At 21.4% G+C, this 21,265-nt stretch overlaps 4 protein-coding genes across 4 annotated transcripts; 3 read left to right on the top strand and 1 right to left on the bottom strand.

Annotated features, from left to right (window-relative positions):
• Positions 1–487: 487 nt before the first annotated feature.
• KY384_007284 (uncharacterized protein) lies at positions 488–2,038 on the top strand (the record flags this gene model as incomplete). The annotated part of the gene is made up of 1 exon (XM_044815775.1): positions 488–2,038. One exon carries the CDS (start codon positions 488–490, stop codon positions 2,036–2,038), a length of 1,551 nt encoding a protein of 516 aa, XP_044667649.1.
• A 16,430-nt stretch (positions 2,039–18,468) lies between these two features.
• KY384_007283 (uncharacterized protein) lies at positions 18,469–19,194 on the top strand (the record flags this gene model as incomplete). Its single annotated transcript, XM_044815774.1, has 1 exon — positions 18,469–19,194. One exon carries the CDS (start codon positions 18,469–18,471, stop codon positions 19,192–19,194), a length of 726 nt encoding a protein of 241 aa, XP_044667648.1.
• Positions 19,195–19,940: 746 nt separating this feature from the next.
• Positions 19,941–20,407, top strand: KY384_007282 (uncharacterized protein; the record flags this gene model as incomplete). Its single annotated transcript, XM_044815773.1, has 2 exons — positions 19,941–19,996; positions 20,023–20,407. The coding sequence occupies 2 exons, from the start codon at positions 19,941–19,943 to the stop codon at positions 20,405–20,407; spliced, it is 441 nt and encodes a 146-aa protein (XP_044667647.1).
• A 241-nt stretch (positions 20,408–20,648) lies between these two features.
• On the bottom strand, positions 20,649–21,245 carry KY384_007281 (uncharacterized protein; the record flags this gene model as incomplete). Its single annotated transcript, XM_044815772.1, has 1 exon — positions 20,649–21,245. The coding sequence occupies one exon, from the start codon at positions 21,243–21,245 to the stop codon at positions 20,649–20,651; it is 597 nt and encodes a 198-aa protein (XP_044667646.1).
• Positions 21,246–21,265: the final 20 nt, after the last annotated feature.

Here is a 21,265-nt window from a genome sequence, read left to right as displayed (position 1 = left end):
GAGTCCATCCTACACCTTCTTGCACTGGTCTAATGATGCAGACAGCCCCGATAGTGAGGGAAGTCCAGATCTTGCCAAACGAACAGTTCCACAGCTCAATTGACCATAATTGGAATAGGATTCTGATCCGCGTACGTTAGAGCAGGAAGCTGATTTTTGACTGATGATGAAATTGACCCGTCGGCCGATCGGATATCTTCGGGATCTCGGGCCCGAGAGTCCCCGAGTCGTACTCGTAAGTCGGGGGAAATTTGCGATACATATGATTATTATCGAGGGCTCCGTGCAACCATGGACTATGAAGATGTTGGTGTTTGGTCTCAGCCATCTGTGAAGTTGAGCTCCGTCGAAAGTCGGACGATATCAGTGTCCGAAATGAGGGGCCGCAGGTCCTGCATATGTAGTCCCCACGACCTCCAGAAAGCAAATAACTGCTGGATTCCATCTCACTCGACCAGGATTCAGCAAACACTCGAAACACTACATCATGAACAAGCTCTACGACGTGATCGTGGCCGGCGGCGGCCCCATAGGACTCTTCCTAGCCTGCGAACTACGCATCGCAGGCGTCTCCGTCCGTGTCCTCGAGCGCGACGCCAATCCAGAGTCAGAATGGAAAGTCATGCCATTAGGCCTACGTGGACTCAACACGCCATCCATCGAAGGCTTCTACCGCCGTGGACTGCTGGACAAGATCTACAACCCCAGCGAGCGGGCTGTGTCATTTCAAAAGAAACCTGGCTTCCAATTCGGCGGTCACTTCGCCGGTATTTCCCTCAATGCCAATAAATTCGACCTAGATCGATGGAAATACCGCATTGATGGTCCATCTTTACAGCCGGGGCCTACAACCATTCAGAAGATCGAAAAAGCGTTGATTCAGCGTGCCGAAGCCTTGGGCGTTGAGATTGGCAGGGGTAATGGCGTCACAAGCTTCGTCGAACACGATGACAGCCTGACTGTGCATGCGGGTGAAAACCAATCTTTCCGCACCAAGTGGCTCGTGGGCTGCGACGGCGGGCACAGCGTCGTCCGCAAACAGGCAGGCTTTGACTTCATCGGCACAGAACCCAAATTCACCGGCTACGCCATCAAATGCGACTGGGACCATTTTGAGAAGCTGAAACCAGGATTCCATCCCACGAAAAATGGGATGTATATTCTTGGTGGCCCAAATGCCCTGTACATGACCGACTTCGATAACGGCGCCTTTGATCGATCGCAGGAGATTACGAAGGAGCATGTTCAGAGCCTTTTCGAGCGCATATCAGGCATTACGGACGTGAAAATCACGAAGGTTCACCTTGCTTCTAATTTCACAGATCGATGCATGCAAACGACGCAATACCGTAAAGGCCGCGTCATCCTGGCTGGCGATGCTGCGCACATTCATGGTCCCGTGGGAGCGCAGGGTCTGAATCTTGGATTAGGTGATGCCATGAACCTGGGCTGGAAGCTTGCCGCCACGATTCGACAGGAGGCAAAGTCTGGCAGAGCAAACGCGGATTTAGCATTGCTCGACACATACGAGAGTGAGAGACACCCTATCGGAGTATGGGTGCTAGATTGGGTGCGCGCACAAGTCAACGTGCTGTCGCCTGACCCACATGGCCAAGCAGCTCAAAGTCTGATTCGCGACTTGATTGGTACGACTGAGGGAGCGAATTTGTTGATTGAGCGCTTCTGGGGGCTCACTCAGCGGTACGAGCTTGTTGAAGGAAAAGAAGATACGCATCCACTTGTGGGAAGTAGTGCCCCGGATTTCGAGCTGATCGATGGCTCAAGGCTGGGTCCCAAACTTGAAAGGGGTAGAGGAATGCTTGTTGATTTTGGAGAGGACTCGACCTTGAAGGAACTGCTATTCGATGGATCATACGAGGGAAATGTTGAGTACGTTGAACTGGGAGTGAAAGACACAGGTGGTCTACGGTCTTTGTTGATACGACCTGATGGGATCGTTGCTTGGGTGACGGGGGAGAATGCGGAGGCAGACATGGATGCAGCAAAAGCAGCGCTAAGGCGGTGGTTTGGTCATTGATAGGGCTTAGAGTCAATTTCGTGTACGGTACTGGTGGTACACTATTTAGCACATGGCCTCAATTCACATAGCGTAACGTGACGTAGCTCATAAATGAGATCTGGCAGAGAGGTCACTCACCGTTGACAAAGGATTAACCCACAACCTTCAATCAGCTCACTGTCAATCCTTGTAGCCTTGTGCATCAAATCAAAGATTCGGGTCAAATAGTACACGAAAGATATATACACTATACTATACGATAGGCTCTTAGGTCAGTCGACCCTAAGAATACTTTGGTCGACCCTAAACTATAAGTTCTAATTCCTTAGCGCCGGAAAAACTTAGAGGGGTTGGATAAGTTTACTATATATACTTAGTATATAAATAGTAGTTAAATTTTTTAATTTTATTTTCTTTAATCCTACTTTTTAATATAATAATAATATTATAAATAATATATTAAATACTAATATAGTAATAATTAATTAGTTATATATTATTCCTATAAATCTATTTAATATATATACTTAATGTATATTAATATTTATAAAAAAATATATTTTTATTTATTTAAAATTTTTTTAAATTAAATTAAAAATAAAAATAAAATTTAAATAATAATAAATATTTAATAAACTATTAAAATATATAAAATATAAAAAAATATTTAGCTATAGAATTATTATTAATAAATAATTAAAAAACATAATTATAATATATATTAAATATATATTAAAAAAAGATTAATAAATATAGAATTCTTATTAACTAAAGTTTATAAAGTTAAGTTATTATTATAAAAATAATTAATTATTATAAGTATATACTAAACTATTTTAAAATATATATTTAAAGTATTTTTTATATTATTTATTAAAATTTATATTTATTTTACTTTTATTAAATAATTAAAAAAATATATATAAAGTTATTTAAAATATAATATTAAATATAAATAAAATATATATTTATTATATATTATTTAATATCTTTTAAATATAATTTAAATTTAAAAAAATAAATTTAAAATATTATAAAATATTTATATAATTTCTATAAATTAAAATAAAAAATCTATTAGTAAAAGTTTTTTATTAATTTTTTAAATATATAAATATTAAATATTATTAATTTATTTATTTAAATATCTTTTATATACATTTAATATATAATAAAATTAAACTTTAAAATATTATTTAATTATAAAACTAGTTTTATACTTTAGTATTAGCTAATAATATTAAAGTAGACTTAAAATAATATATTAAAGTATATAATAAGAAATATTTATAGATTTTATAATACTTTTTTATAATTTTAATAATTATAGAAAATATATATATATTCTAAGTATAAAATAAATATATATAAATATATTAAGTTTATAATATTTTAAAAAAATAATATAAATTTAATCTTTATATAATATATATTAAATATATATTAAAAACTTAAATTTAATTTATAAATTATAATTATAATAATAATTTTAAATTTTAATATATTATTAAACTTATTATTTATATAATTTTCTAAATTAATATTTATTATCTTTAATTAATTTTCTATTTAAATATTTAAAACTTTATTTAAAACTATATATTAATAATTAATTTTAATTTTTAAAAAATTATTTATAATAAATATACTTTTTATATATATTAAATTTATATTTATATTTCTAAGTTTTAATTATCTTTAAAGTTTTAGAAAAATATAATATATATAAAATTATTTAATTTAATTAAATATTTATTTTTTAAATTATATTTAATTTCTATTCTATATATTTTATATATATATAAAATATACTTATTACTTATTATATTTAAATAAATTACCTAATTCTATTACTAACTAAATTATAAATATAATAAAATAATATAATATCTTTAACTTTATTATCTATATATTAATTTTTAATAAAAATGTTTTTATTTTAATTAAATTTTATTTAAAGTAGTTTTTATTATTTCTTTAGTTTATAAATATATATTAAACTTATAATAAATATATATTTTAAGTATTTTATATAAGTTTAAATAATAAAAATTAATTAAATATATTAATTTAAAAAAAGAAATTATTATAATATTTAAAAAATATTTTTTTATAAGTAATATTATTATTTATTATATATATATACTTAGCTTATATATAAAAGTATTATATAAGAATTTAACTTTAATAAACTTTAATTTAAAAATTAATAATAAATTTATAATATAATTTTTTAAAATAATTTATAATATTAACTTATTATATATTATATATATATTTAAATTAAAATTTTTTAAATACTTAAATATATTTAAATAAATTTTTTATTTAAAATAATTAAAAAAAAACTAATATTTTTTCTTTAATTAAATAAAATAAACATAATAAAAATTTATATATATATTTAATATAAGCTAAAATATTAACTTTTTTAAAATTAAATATTTATTATTATATTTTTTAAATTATAAATTAAAGAAAATATATTTATTATTATTTATATATATATTCTATATATTTAAAAAAATTAAAGAATATAAACTTAACTTTTTATATATATTTTAAGTTTTTAAAAAACTTTTAATTTTTATTATTAATATATATAAAAAATAAGTACTTAATAAGTATATATTAATAATATATAATATATTATTAATATTATTAAAGTTTAAAGATTTTTTTTATTTATAAGATTTTAATAGAACTTAAAATAAATATTTATAATATATATTTATATTCTATTAAATATATATTAAATAGAATTTTATTAAAAAAATTTTAAAGTATTTAATTTTATATTTAATTTTATATTTATTTTAATAATTTATTATTTAAAAAGTTAAATTATATTTATAAAGTATATATTTAAAATATTTTAAGCTTTAAACTTAAATTAAATTTAAATAAGAATCTTAGATTTTTATTAAATTATTATTTATAGCTATTAAAGTTTTAAAAATATATTAGAATTTAATTTAAAAAAAAACTAATTTAGTTAAAAGTAACTACTTTATAAATAATAACTTTATAAATTAAAAACTTAAATTATTAAATATAATACTATAGTTAATTTATTTATTATATACTTTATATATATTAAATATATATAAAGTATTTATTTTTATTATTAAAAAATATTTAATAAAAATAAATTTCTTTAATAATATAATATATACTTAATATAAAAAAATATTAATATTATTATAAAATTATAAAATTAATTAAATAATTATAATGAATAGATTAGTTACTTATAAATATAATTTTTATATATATTAAGTTTTTAAAAAAATAAATATAATAAATAGCTAAAAAATATATTATTAATAAAATTAAATTTTATAATTCTAAGAACTTATATAATACTCTTTAGCTATTTTAAAAGTATATATTAAATATAAACTTATAAATTTCTAATTTAATTAATAATAATTCTTAATTTTAGATTAATACTTTAAATATAATATTAAATTAACCTTTAATATATATTTTATTTATATTTATAAAACTACTTTTTTAACTTAATAATTTTTAAAATAAATAATATTATTTAATATAATTATTTATAAATAAAGTAAAATATTAAGTATATAGCTAGTATATATAAAGTCTATAAATAAAAATTATTAATATTTAATAAAAAAATAAAAAAAAAAGTTTTAATAAAAACTAGCTAAGCTTAAAATATAGAAAAATATAAATATATAGTATACATAAAGGATTATTTTAAAAATAAGCTAATTAATTCTATTTACTATAGTATATATTTAATATATATTATAATTATAAATATTAAAATACTTTTTCTATTTTATAACTTTTTATTTTAAGAATATTTTACTAAGTAATAGATTATATATACTTAGTATATATTATAATTATAAATATTAAAATACTTTTTCTATTTTATAACTTTTTATTTTAAGAATATTTTATTATAAATAATAGAATATATATATTTAATATATATTATAATTATAAATAATTTACTACTTTTTTTATTTAATAATATACTATATTAGCTTTTTACTTTTTATTTAAAATACACTTTATATATCTTTAAAATTTTAATATTTAAAATAAGTTTATTAATTTAGGTTTTTATATAAATTATTATTCTTTTTTAATTCTATTTAATATATATATAACTTATATTATAATAATTTATTAGGTTTTAAAGTAAAGTCTTATTTTTAAAGTTTTTTTCTAAATACTTTATTTTTTTTAATTATATATTATTAGAAATATAAAATAAATATTTAAAATACTTATATATTAATTAAAATAAAACTTTATTTTACTTATTTTCCCTTTAAACTAGAGTATTCATTAAATATTAACTTAGTATATATAATTAGCTTTTATTTACTACTAGTTTCTCTAATATAACTAGTAGCTTTAGTTTACTTTTTATTATATAAAAATATATTTATAAAGTATTAACTTAATAAATATATACTTTATATATATATATTCTATTTTCTATAAATATTAAATCTTTATTATTTACTTAAAAACTTAATTTAATCTTTATAGCTAGCTTTTATATATATCTTTTTATTAATTTTTTTTTTTTTTTTTTATCTTATTAGGTAATATATATATTAGAAGCCTAAATAATATTAATTTAATATATACTAAGAATAAAGAATTATTTAACTTTATAATAAAATTAAATTCTTTACTTTAATATAAATTCTTTATTTATAATAATAAATAAATAAACTTTATATTTATAAAATATATATAAATATATATAAGTTCTTTAAAATTATTTATAATATATTTAAATATTAACTATAAAGTAGTTTTCCTAGACTATACTTAATATATTTAATAATAATTATAAAAATATTACTTTAATTCTTTTAAATATTATATTTTTTTTAATTACTAATTAAAATCTATTTAATTATAATATTAATATAAGTATATATTTAGCTTTTATTAAATATATATTTAATATTTTTATTTCTTATTTATAATTATTTTCTTTTAATTTAGATTTATTTTTATTATATTAATATTTATATATTTAATATATACTATTAAGTTTATTTAATTTAAAATAATATACTTATCTTAGAATATTAATTTTAAATATAGTAATATAGTTAAATTTATTAATATATATTTATTATATATTATAATATAAATACTTAATACTTTATTAAAAACTTTATTATATATTTTAATATTATTAATTATAATATTATAACTATATATATTTAATATATCTTTAATATATATAAGGGTTTCTTTTATATTTTACTAAGTTTATTAATAGATACTAATAGATTTAGAATATTTTATTTATTTATTTTAGTTATTACTTATAGAAAAACTATATATACTTAATATAAATTATTATTTTAAAAATATTAATTTATAATAAATATTATTATTAATTACTTCTTTAATTATTAAAGCTATAAATATATATAATATATATATTAAAAGTTAAACAATAATACAATTTAAAAGCTATTTATAATTAGAATTAAAAATTAGTTTTAAAAATAAATTAATATATTAAAAGTATTATAATATATATTAATTATAATAATAAGTATAAATTAATAAGTTTAAAGTTCTAAAAACTTTAAAGTTATTAAAATTAAATAAAAATATTATATTTATATTAAACTTAGATTAAATATATATTAAAAAAGAAAAAAAGTAAGAATTTTATTAAATTAAAAAAATATAAAAAACTTATTACTTTAAAAGATTTTAATAAGTTAAGATAATTTAAATAAAATATTATTATTTTAATTTCTTACTATTTTTAAAAAATCTTAATATATTTTATAAATATATATTAAAAGAAAATTAATATATACTTAGTATATACTAAATAATTAAAATTAAAAATTATAAAATTTAAATATTATAAAAATTATATATTATTTAATATTATAATAAAATTAAAATTAATATAATAAAAAAGAAATTATAAAAAATTTAAAATTATTTTTAAAAAATATATATAAAAATTATAAATTATATAAATTATATTAATAATATTAATTTTTATAAAATAAATATTAAATAATAATAAATAAATTAATAAAAAAATAAAATTTTTAATAAATTAAATATATAATTTTTTAAAAATAATTTTATATTTTTAATAAATTAAATTATTAATTTATTTTTTATATAATAAATTTTATAAATTTTATAATATTAATATTTAATTTATTATTATATTTATAAATATATTAAATTATAATTAATTTATATATAAATAAATAATATAAATTATATATATATAAATTAATATAATAATTTATATATTTTAAATAAATAATTATATATAAATATATTTAATTATAAATATTTAAAATTATAATAATATATATTAATTATTTAATAATATAAAATATATAATATATTAAAATATATAATATATTTAAATATTAATATTATAATTAAAATTAATTATAATTAAAAAAAAAATAATAAAAATTAAATAATTAATTATAAATATTTAAATATTTATTAATTTAAAATATTATAAATAAATATATAATATATTAAAATTAATAAATTATTAATATTAAAAATATAATATATTAATATATTATAAATTATAATTAAAAAAAATATTTAAAATTAAATTAAATAATAAAATAATATTTATATAAATATATTAATATATTTTTAAAATATATAAATAATTAAATAAAAATTTATATATATTATTTATAAAAATTAATAAATAAAATAAAATATTAAAATATATTATTAAATAATTAAACAATTATTAATATATTAAAATAATTTAAATTAAATATAATTATATTAATTAATTTATTAAATTTAAATTTATTTATTAAATTAATATTATTTAATATAATTTAATTAAAATTATATATTAAATATAAAATTTTATTTAAATTATTTTATATTTTTAATTAATAATAATATATATTTTTAAATATTTATTTATTAATTAATTAATTTATTTTAATAAAATTATAATTAATATTTATTATTATTATATTATTAATTAAATTAATTTATTAATTTATATTTTAATAAAAAATTAATTTATAATAATTAAAATTATAAAATATATATATAATATATTAATAAATAATTTATTAAAATATTAATATTTATTTAATTTATAATTTTAAATATTAAATAATTAATAATTTATTTAATTCAATTTATATATATAAATTATCTTATATAATAATAAATATATATAAATTAAAATTTAATATATAATATTTCTATTAAATATATAAATAAATTTTTATTTTTTTAAATTTTAAAAATTAATTTTTATTTTTAAATAAATTTTTAATATTCAAATTAAAATTATTATTATTATTATAATATTTAAATATTAATATTATAAAATAAAATTTTATTAAAAATTAAATAATAATTAATTTTAATTTTAATTTTAAATATTTTTATATAATTAAATAAAATAATAAAAAAAAATTTTATATTTAAAAAAAAAAAAATTAAATTTAAATTTAAATAAAAATAAATAAAATTTTTAAATTTATTAAATATAATAAATTATAATAAAAAATAATAATTAAATAAATAAAATAATTTTTAAAAATTTAAAAAATAATATATTTATTAAAAAAAATATTTATAATATTAAATTTAAAAATTATTATATTAATTTATTTATAATAAAATAATAATATTTATATTTTAAAATTTTAATTAATTATAATAAAAACTTTTAATTTAAATAATATATATAAAATATAATTTTAATTACTTAAAAATAAAATAATAAATAATAAATTTTAAAGCTAGTATATATATATAATATATATATATTATTTAAAAAGTAAATTATTTAATATTATTACTAGGCTATAAATAATATAAACTTAATATATATTAAATAATAATTTATTATAATTAATATTTAATTTTTTACTTTAAGTATATACTTAATAAAAGCTTTTATAAGTTTATTCTTTATATATATTTTATTACTTTTAATATATACTCTGTATATTTTTCTTTTATTTTATTAGAGTTTATACTTATATTAAATAAATAAAATCTATTTATTATTAATAAAGATTTTATTTAATATATATAAAGTATATATATTTTATTTTAAAAGAATAAAGAAAAGTAAAAGTAGTAGTAATAGAAAAAGTAATAAAAATAGTTTTTTTAAAATATTAATTTATAATTATCTTTAATATATACTTAATATATATTAAAATTTTACTTTTTTTTAGCTTATTTAGAATTTATAAAGTATTTATAATATAATGAGTTATTATTATTTAATATAAACTTAATTTATATTTTATTATACCTACTAGTTAATAGAAAATATTATTATAAATATTTTAAAATATAGTATTTAAAGCTTTATTTAATATAAATTAAGTATATATATTTATTTAAAACTTATATTAAAGTTTTTATATTTATAATATAAATATTAAAAGTATTTTTAAAAGAACTATCTTTATATATATATTTAATATATAATTTATAATATATATATTTAATATACTATAGTTCTCTAGTATATAAAATATTATATTAACTATTATTATAAACTTATAACTTTAAAGTATTAAGAGATATAAGCTTAATATATATATAATATATTATAATTTAATTTATTTTCTATTATAATTTTAATAATAATAAAATTTATAGTTAATAGATTATTAACTATAGCTACTTAATATATATTAAAGAAATACTTTTTTAAAACTTATTTATACTAGAGTACTTATTATATAAGTACTTTTAATATTATAATATATTTTAAATATAAGCTTTATATATATATAAATCTAGATACTAAATACTATTTTATATATATAACTATTATTAATATTAATATTATATTTAAAAATACTTAATATATATTAAATATAAGTTAATTTACTTATACTAGTTTATTTAACTTTAAAAGTTTTTTATTAATTAAAGGAATATTTATATATATTTAATATAAATTTATTATTTCTATATTTTATATTTTTCTTATTATTATTCTTATTTAAAAAGATTTATATAAAGCTAGAGTTTATATATACTAAGTATATACTATATTTATAAGTTTTTTTTTATATATTTACTTTAATAGTAAGGTTCTAGTAAGCTAAAATATTTAATATATATATAATATAAAATAAGTTAAAATATTATAAAATAGAATTTAACTTTTATTATTATTAGAAATAAACTTTATTTTAATTAGTTTATACTTAATATATACTTAGGAAATATTTATTATAATATTAATTATATATATTATTAAGATTTTTAATATTATTAATTATTATATTTATATTTATATAAATATTAATATTAATTATATTATTAGCTACTAGCTATCTATAGGCGCTAAGAAGGCCTATAGAAGCTAGGGTAAAAGGGCTTAATAAGCTAAGCTTACTAGAAAGTCTTTTATCTGCTTTAGTAGGTAGGGTAAAACTTTTTATAAAAAGTATTAGCCCTTATAAATAGTTTTTTAGTAATTAATTCTTATATATTACTATAAGCCTATTTATACTCTATATCTTCTATTATAATTACTAGTAAGGAGCTAGTATATTAGTTTTATATATATTTTTAATAAATATTAAAATAACTATATTTTCTTAATAAATAATAAATATAATATATATTATTAAAAAGTAAAAAAATAAAAAATTTAAAGAATATAAAGTATATACTAGATTACTTATCTAATTAATATTAAACTAAGTTTAGTAAATATAATTTATTATATATAATATTTACTAATACCTTTATAATTTATATTTAAAATATATTAAATTTATATAAAAAGTTATTAAATTAAAAAATAAATATTATAAATAATAATTTAATATTTAAAATTAATAAAAAATAATAAAAAATAATTTAAATTATTATTATTTAATATTTATATAAAAATAAATTAAAATAATTAAATTAATTAAATTAATATATATATTAAATATATAAAATAATTTAATAAATTTATATAAAATAATAAATAAAAATTAAATTAATTAAAAATTATTTATAATATTATATAAATATAAAATAAAATAATTATAATTAAATAAATATTATATTTATTAAATTATTTATATTAATTTAAAATAATTAAATTAAATTAAATTAAAAAATTATAATTTAATTTAATATTTAAATTAATTATATTAAAATTAATATTTTATTAATTAAAATAATATTTATAATTTAATTTTATTAATTTATATAATATAAAATTTTAATTATATTAAATATTTTAAAATTTAAAAATTAAATTTATTTTATTTATTATTAATTTTATTTTATATAATATAAATATTATTATATTATTTTAAATATAAAATTTATAATATAATATTTTATTTATTTAAATTATAATATATAATTATATATATAAAATTTATATTTAAATTTTTTTATTAAATTTATTATTTAAATTTATATATTAATTTATAATATTTATTTTTATTTTTAATTTATTAATAATTAATATTATTAATTAATTAAATTTTTAAAATTTTAATTTTATAATAAAATTAATATTTTAAAAATAAAAATTAATATTAAAATTTTTAATAATAATAAAATTTTTAAAAATAATATTATTTATAAAAATTTTTTTAAATAAAATTATTATTATTATTAAAAAATTTAGTATTATTATAAAAGTTTTTATTATTAAAATTTTTTTTTTAATTAATATTAAAATATATTAAATATTATAATTTTAATAATATAAATTAAATAAAAAAATAATACTTAATATTATTAATTTTAAATATTATAATAAAAAAATTTTTTTAATTATTTATTTTATTTATTAAAATAAAAACTATAAATAAAATAAAAAAATTATAAATTAATATAATAAATATAATAAATATAATATAATATAAATATTAATATTTAAATAAAATAAATAAATAATATTTAAATATAAATTATAAATTTTATAATAATATTTAATTATTAATTTTTAATAATTAATTAATTATTATAATAAATATTATAATTATAAATTATTAATTATTTATATTTAAATATTTAATAATAATTAATATAAAAAATTAAATTATTTAAAATAATAATATAATTAAAAAATAATAATATTTTTATAAATTTAATAAAATTTATAATTTAATTATTTATTAAATTAATAATTTTTTTAAAATATTTAATTTTTAAAATAATTTAATTTATAAATTAATAAAAATTTAAAATATAATATATATAAATAATAAATAATATAAAAAGTATATATAAATATATATTAATAATTAATAATAATTTATATAAAATTAATTAATTAAAAATAATATAATTATATTAATATTATTATTTAATAAAATATTAATAAAAAATTATAAAAATAATTTATTATTATAATTAATTTATATTATATTTAAAAATTTAAATTATATTATTTATAAAAATTAAATTTAATATTTATAATTAAAATTTTATTATATAATAATAAAAATTTTATTATAATATAAATTATTTTATTTATTAATTAAAATATAATTAATTATTATTTATAATTTTAAAAAATTTAAATATAATAAAAATTAATATATAATATATTAATTAAAAATTTAATATTATTATTTAATTATTATTAATATTATAATTAATTATTTAAAATAAATTATAAATAATATATTAAAAATTAAAAAATAAAATAAATATTTATAAAATTAAAAATTTTATTTAAAAATATTTATTTATTAATATTTATATAATTATATTAATAAATATATTTTATTAAATATTTAAAAATATTATAATAAATTTTATTATTTAAATATAAATTTTAATTAATAAATTATATTTAATTTAATTATAATAAAAATAAAATTTTATATTAAAATAAATAAAATTAATATTAAATTATTTATTTTATTATTTAAAAATAAATTATTTAATAAATTTTTAAATTTAAATTAATAAAAAAATAATATATTATAATAATATAAATATAAAAATTTATTTAATTTTTAAAATAACTTTTTAAACTATATTAAACTTAATTAATATTATATATATAAAATATAAATATTTAAACTTATTTATAAATTTAAACTATTATAATATAAGTATTAGATTTTAATATAATTATTTAATATTAATAAAAAGTAAACTAAATATATATTTATTATATACTTCTTTTTATTTATTATTATTAAATATTAAAATATTAAATCTATTTTAAAATAAGTTTAATATATTTATAATTAATATTAAATAAAATATATTATATATATCTTAGAGTATCTAGTATATATATTTTATATATATTTAATATATATTTATTTTAAAAAGACTTAAGCTTATTAAATAATAAAAATTACTTTTAAATATAAAATAGAAAGTTAAACTTACTATTTTATATAATATTAATTAAATATATAATAAAAAGTAAATATTTATATAAAAGCTTTTATATTATTTATATACTAATTAATTAGCCTACTAAATAGGCTAGTTTTATATATATATTAAATATACTTTTAATATATATTTATATTATACCTTAGCTTTTATATATATTTAATTATTTTTTAACTATTATTTTTAATTTATTTTTTTAATATACTTTTAAAATAAGCTTAGTATATACTTTATATATATTTAATTTACTTAGTTTTATTAATATTCTTTATTATTAAAATCTCTATAAGAGCTAGATTAAGTATTATATAATATTAATATATATAAAGTTAATATATTATATAAATTAACCTATACTAGGATACTTATTCTAAATATACTTATAAAATTAAATAAATTATTATCTTTTGAATATATATTTAAATTATTTTATAATAGTTAATATTATATAACCTATATTATATAACCTATATTATATATAATATTCTATTTAATAATAATATTATAATTATATACTCTTAGTATATATTAGATTTATACTAAGCTATTTATACTTTAATATTTAACTTTAAAAGCTTTTATTTAAATATTAATATACTTATATATACTTAATATAAAGCTTAGAATAATAGTATATTAATTAACTATTATTTTCTATTAATAGTATATAAATTAAACTAATATTTAAATATATTTAATATATATAAAATATAAAGTTAGCTTTTTTATTTAGTAATAATAATAGATTAAAAATAGCTTAGAAATATAAGTATATATTAAATTAAAATATAATAATAATATTTATATAAAAGAACTTATTTTTTATTATTATTAAATATTAAGCTTTACTTAGAATTAATATAATAATATTATATATAAAATATATACTTATTATAGAAATATTTAAATTTAAATAAAAGATTTTATATATTATTAATATTTATATTTATATATTTTAAAAATAATATACTAAGTATTACTTTAATATAAATAATTATATTTAAAATATTTTTAATAATTATAAAATTTATATATATACTTTATTAATATTAAGTTAAAATACTTTTTATAATACTAAGCTTTAAATAGAAAATACTTTAGTATATATATATTATATATTTATTTTATTTAAAAAAATTTAATTATATTAAGATATTAAAATAAAATATAAAATATATTTTAATAATTAAGATTAAATCTTTTTATATAAAAAAATTTTAATATAATAATTATTTATTATTTTTTTTAATTTTAATTATTAAAAATTTCTAAATTATAATTTTTATATTAAAATTTTTTAAAAAATTTAATATTATAAAAGTTATTTTATATAATTTTAATTATATATAAATATAAATAATAATAAATCTTTATTAAAAATAAAATTTTTAAATTTTTTTAAAAATAAATAATTTATATTAAATATATACTTATTACTATAGCTTTAAATCTTTATATTTATAGTATATATACTTATTTTAAGGATTTTTTTATATATTAAGTATATATATCTTACTTATTTAATCTATTTAAGTTCTTTTAGCTCTCTAGAAATAGAAGTTTAAAAATTAAAGTTTAGGATTAACTAAGATATTCTTGGGGTCGACTAAGCTACGACCCGCTATATAATATATTCTCTTTACTCTAGAGATAGATTAGACAATTCGTAGACGGCTGACATTGAATGCTAGAGCGGCCCCGGGCCGGGCTTTCACCGGTAAAACCTCGGCCTAAAATATTGCATTTCTTGGCGGCTGACTATCTCACTCACTTCTAAATCTTGGACTGCCAGAACAATGGGCCTTTCGCATTCAGGGCATCACTGCCCGGATGATAGTTAACAGGCGCCAGATGGAGATGATATGACGACATGATAGCAGTCCACCAGCAGCGGAAGACGCACTTCCGCTCTCACTCTTCAGAGACACAATAACGACCAACGACCAACCACTTTTCAATCTCCACTCCATTCCAACGACAGCAACGAGAACCCACGGTTCATTCCCCATAGGACTTTATACATCTCATTCATTAAGCATCATCCCACCCTTCAACTACACAACCTTCGCCATCATGGCCGCCCAAGTCCAAGTCCCCAGCACACCACGCGTCATCTCCCCCTCGCCGACCCCCTCCGAAACCCAACAAACCAGCTACTTCGCACCCATAACCCGCTCGGCCACAAAATCGCGCACCTCCACCTCCACCTCCTCATCCGCTCTCTCCTCCTCACCTCCTTCCGACTCGGACTCATCCCTCGAAAAGCGCGCGCGCACACGAAGCCGCAGCCCAACGACCGCCTCCAAACGGCTGAACTCCCAAAAAAAAGCAGCAAGCGCAAACCCTCCTTCGCCGGCACGAACCCGCCGCCCACAATCCCCGAAGCGTCCTCCCAGCAAAACGGGCATCTCTCGCCCTCAACGGCGTACTTCCGCTCCCTGTCCCCCTCGCGCTCGCCCTCCCCGCTCGGCCTCATCCCCATCCACCGCTCCTTCCGCAACTTCATCCACCGGCACGAGATCCCGCGCAAGGTTTTGCACGTATCGATCGGGTTCGTGACGCTAGGGCTATACACGCGGGGGCTGGAGGCTCCACAGATCTATCCGTGGCTGATGGGCGCTCTTCTCCCGATCGCGAGTATGGATGTGCTGCGCCACTCTTTCCCCGTCGTGAACCGGTTTTATATAAGAGTCATGGGGGCGTTGATGAGGGAGAGTGAGGTTGAGGGGTATAATGGCGTGATTTGGTATTTGGTGGGGGCGTGGGCTGTGCTGAGGTTCTTGCCCAAGGATGTTGCGACGGTAAGTATCTTGCTGTTGAGTTGGTGCGATACCGCTGCTAGTACGGTGGGCAGGCTTTATGGCCGGTATACGCCTAGGATAAGACGGGGGAAGAGTTTGGCGGGGAGTTTGGCGGCGGCGGTCACGGGCGTGCTTACGGCGGGGGCTTTTTGGGGGTGGGCTGTGCCGAGGTGGAGGCATGAGGAGGGGTTCATGTTTACTGGGACGCTGGCGGTGCCGGGGGTCATTAGGGAGTTTTTGGGGATGGGAGAGGAGCAAGGAAGGGTTGGGGGGTGGGTTGGTCTGGGGATTGTGAGCTTGTGGAGTGGATTTGTGGCGAGCTGTAGTGAGGTAGTGGATCTGTGGGGCTGGGACGATAATGCTACGATTCCCATATTGAGTGGGATGGGGCTTTGGGGGTTTTTGAAGGTGTTCGGTAGTTGACGGGATAGTGATGCCACTCCTTGCGCGAAGACATAGCGCTAGATATGATGGTCACGATATAAATCTCAATTCTACGATTCTGATCTGCATTCTCTGGTCGATTATGGGCATATTCGACATGTTCAACTGATTTGACATTTTGATTTTCTCACCACCACAGGAAACGCGATCAGCAGAAATCGCAAGTTCGGGTCCGAAATCTCGATCACAGATTCGTATTGAGCATTCTCTTTGACTGTAACGAATTCAACGTTATTAGTAGCAGATTCAAGGAGCTCTTGACGACATTGATTTGAAAACATGTGATTCTCGCCCTGTCACAAAAGTTTGCTATCTCTTCAAAATGGTCTGATTTGAGCAAATCATCATACTACTATGAAGGGTACTGCGTTGCACAATGACGTTGGTTTATCTGCATTTAGACGTAGTGCAAGGTGGCAAATGGGTTTACAACTTCACTCGGTTGTTTTGAGCTGATCGGATATCTAACTACTACTCTTCTGCTCCTTCCTTATCTGATGAGATCTGCTGTAAAGGTAATTATTTTGTATTGATAGTGTTGGCCTGTGTCAAGTACTTTGACTCATCTTTTTACCTTTTTGGGCAGGTCTGTCTGTTTTCGTTGATTCTGAAATCGATGCATGACTTGATTGCTGACTTGTTTGGCGTTTTTGTCATGGAAGCATGCCTTGCTAGATAAATTTGCTTCTATCCGCGATAGCTAGAAGTATCGATCTTGTTCTTCCGTTGCCTGATTAAATCTGTACAAAAGGAGCGTCTTGTCTAGCTTCATCCCAGAATGCAAATCATCCGTCCTTCATCTTTGTAACCATGACTACTTCAGAATCCTCCTGCGAAGCGCCTCTGTCAACGCTAGACCCTGGCGCAAGAATTCTGCGATACAAGATCTTCAAAGCGAGAAATCTACCGAACTCTGATATATGTTTCATCCAAGGTCAATTCGAAGTTCATGCCAATAGGATTCATGAATTCTCAGAAAATAAGATTGCGCCTGCACTAGAACGACATCCATCATTGCCACGATACTATCACGTGAAACGCTACAGCATTCAGCTGGTCAACGAAAATGGTGAGCTGATCAAGGAGAGACCAACTGCAGAAGATATCAAAGGGATGTGGGCATTGAATGAGATTCCACTATTGACAGCACGCGTTGATTTCAAGCGTGACGGAATACACATCAAACCAAGCGAAAGAGACAATTGCGAGGAGGAAGCGGATTCAGTGATCTACAACGCTTATCTTACCGCAGATCCAGAGAGCGAGATCGTAGAGAGGTTGAATCTTGAAGCTTCGGACAATAATCATGAGATGTTGAATAGAGTTACTGCAAAGGAAGGCTCTCAGCAAGGACCACCTAACCCAAGAGAGCTCATTCAACAGCTTGTCGGGCGCCTCGAGAATATCTATCGTTCGATCCAACAGGAAGAGGAGTCCAAGGATCCAAGGGAACGCAGAAAGACGGGAGCAATCTACATGCTCGTGCGTGATCTGTTGCAAAAGGTTGAGACAGAGGCGGTTGATATACATGTTTGATGGGGGCGGCATGATTTGCCGTAATATCCCATCGAGGATATCTGCATGACTGCGGTGATTCTGGGCTAAGAATACAACCTGTGTTTGGACTTGTTATCATTTTAGATTTAGACCTTCGTGCATGTTCTTCATCATAGATTATAGACTTTTATTGATTCATGATCGGTCATAGAAAACTCAAATACAATGGTGACTTCGATGAGAACGATTTGACAAGCAGAAAAAATAGTTCTTGATAGTCCTCTAGATGCAGTAGAGAGTTTTGCTTTCAGCAATGTCTTGCCTTGTCATATTGTTTCTGTAAACAGGCTTTGTAAGCTAGTCAGAAGCAAGAGTGAGTAGGCGGACGTTTTTTAAGGCCCAATTCACTGGCGAATGCGGAAGGCGATACACTTGCCTCATACACAGTCAATCTCATGACTAAATTCTATATGCTGGCATGCCTCAGATAGTTGCGAGGCAGTGTGCGGCCAGACTGATTTGGAGAATGAATATGCTCGAAAGATCCTGCTACCTTAATATGCCTTGCCCCAAAGGTTGGTGCCTCTGCTGCCCACATGAAATCGTCTCCTAACATGGCTATAAAGAGATCGCTGACTTGTCTCACTTCTCATTCATCAAAGAGAATATTAACGACTCAAAATGACTAAAGAAGATGACTCTCAGAAACTAACCTGCCGCACAAGATCATCAGGGTCAAGGGTCGTAGCCTACAAACGCATCAAAACTTCCCCTCTGGATTCAACATGCCTCCCAGACCACGAAAGCCCAGCGTGAGTAAGGGAGGTCAAAAAGACCCCGTGTATTACCCGCTAATCATTGCATCAGGCAAGAAACAGCCAGATTGATCCGCAATGACCCATCTCGGCCAACAGCCTCAGAGCTCAAAGATATTCTCGAAGACAGGTTCACGCCAAATGCGATCCTTATGAGTGAGGATAGTCAGGAGTCGCGGACGGGAGCCACACAGACGGCAGAGATTGGTGTTCATATGGTAACAGGTATCCCGATACGAACCCGAAAGGTTACACAACAGCCATCTAGCCCGAATATCCAAGAAGATTCTAGAGCTGCCGAAGCTTCTGCAATGCATGATCGAGCACCTTTGAACAGGAACACCGAAATTAAATTGGTACATCCCTTGCCATTTGATGAATTGTCGGCAGATAGCTCGAAGAGACGGAAGATTGAAGAGACCAAAATAATGGGCTAGATCCATGACCCGTAGCAGAGGTCTTTTTGCGGGCGCATGTAGAAGTCGAAGCCGATAGTCTTTCCATGGCACTGAGATGTCAGTGTTAATTGGACTAAGAGTCCCTAGGTCTTCATACAAGCCTCAAAGTGATCCAGACACCTATTTCTCGCGTTCCTTGCAGATGAGAAGTGCTTGAGTCTGTTGTTGAGATGAGATTCGTAGGTGGCATTTTGTTCGTTCTCCCCTCAGTCGTGTCGGCTCACATGACGCTGCAATTCATCTCCGTCCGACCTCCTGCTTCAGTAGTTGTCCTCGCAGCTCTTCTTGCAATATCTTCGAATACCTCAGTCATGAGCTCACCAGTAATGGCCGAGCACTCTGCATACATATCACATCGTAGCTCTTGAGCAATCACATGGGCCTCCTGAGGATATATGACTCCTGGCTTTTCAACTCTCAGGTCTCTTTTCAGGCCCAATAGCGCCACCGGAATCTCCTCTTTCTCGCTCAGCCAGGTCGTTGAGACTTGGTGCGACCAGATATCCACAACGTTCTCCAATGTCCGTCTGTCATTGATGTCGTAGCAAATGATGATGAAATCTGGTTTGAGAAGTGTGTAGTTGTCTGGGGAGGCTGTGTCATAGAGCTCGAAGCGGTAGGGACGATTGTACATGCGGATGTTGTAGACGTATGGCTGATCATAGTCTCGTAGCAATGGAAGAGGATTGGATGGAGAAATAGGTTTGGCAATGGACGAGGAGCCAGACGAGAGCTTCGCGAGGAAGGTGGATTTGCCGCAACCTGGGTCGCCGAGGAACAATACAGGCACAGTAGGGCCTTCCTCAAGATCATCCATATCCACAAGGACGGCTCATA

The sequence above is a fragment of the Bacidia gigantensis genome, assembly GCF_019456465.1.
Source record: "Bacidia gigantensis strain McMullin 20006 chromosome Unknown contig_255, whole genome shotgun sequence".
In the NCBI taxonomy this organism is placed as follows: domain Eukaryota; kingdom Fungi; phylum Ascomycota; class Lecanoromycetes; order Lecanorales; family Ramalinaceae; genus Bacidia; species Bacidia gigantensis.
This window is presented reverse-complemented; position numbering and strand designations above follow the sequence as displayed.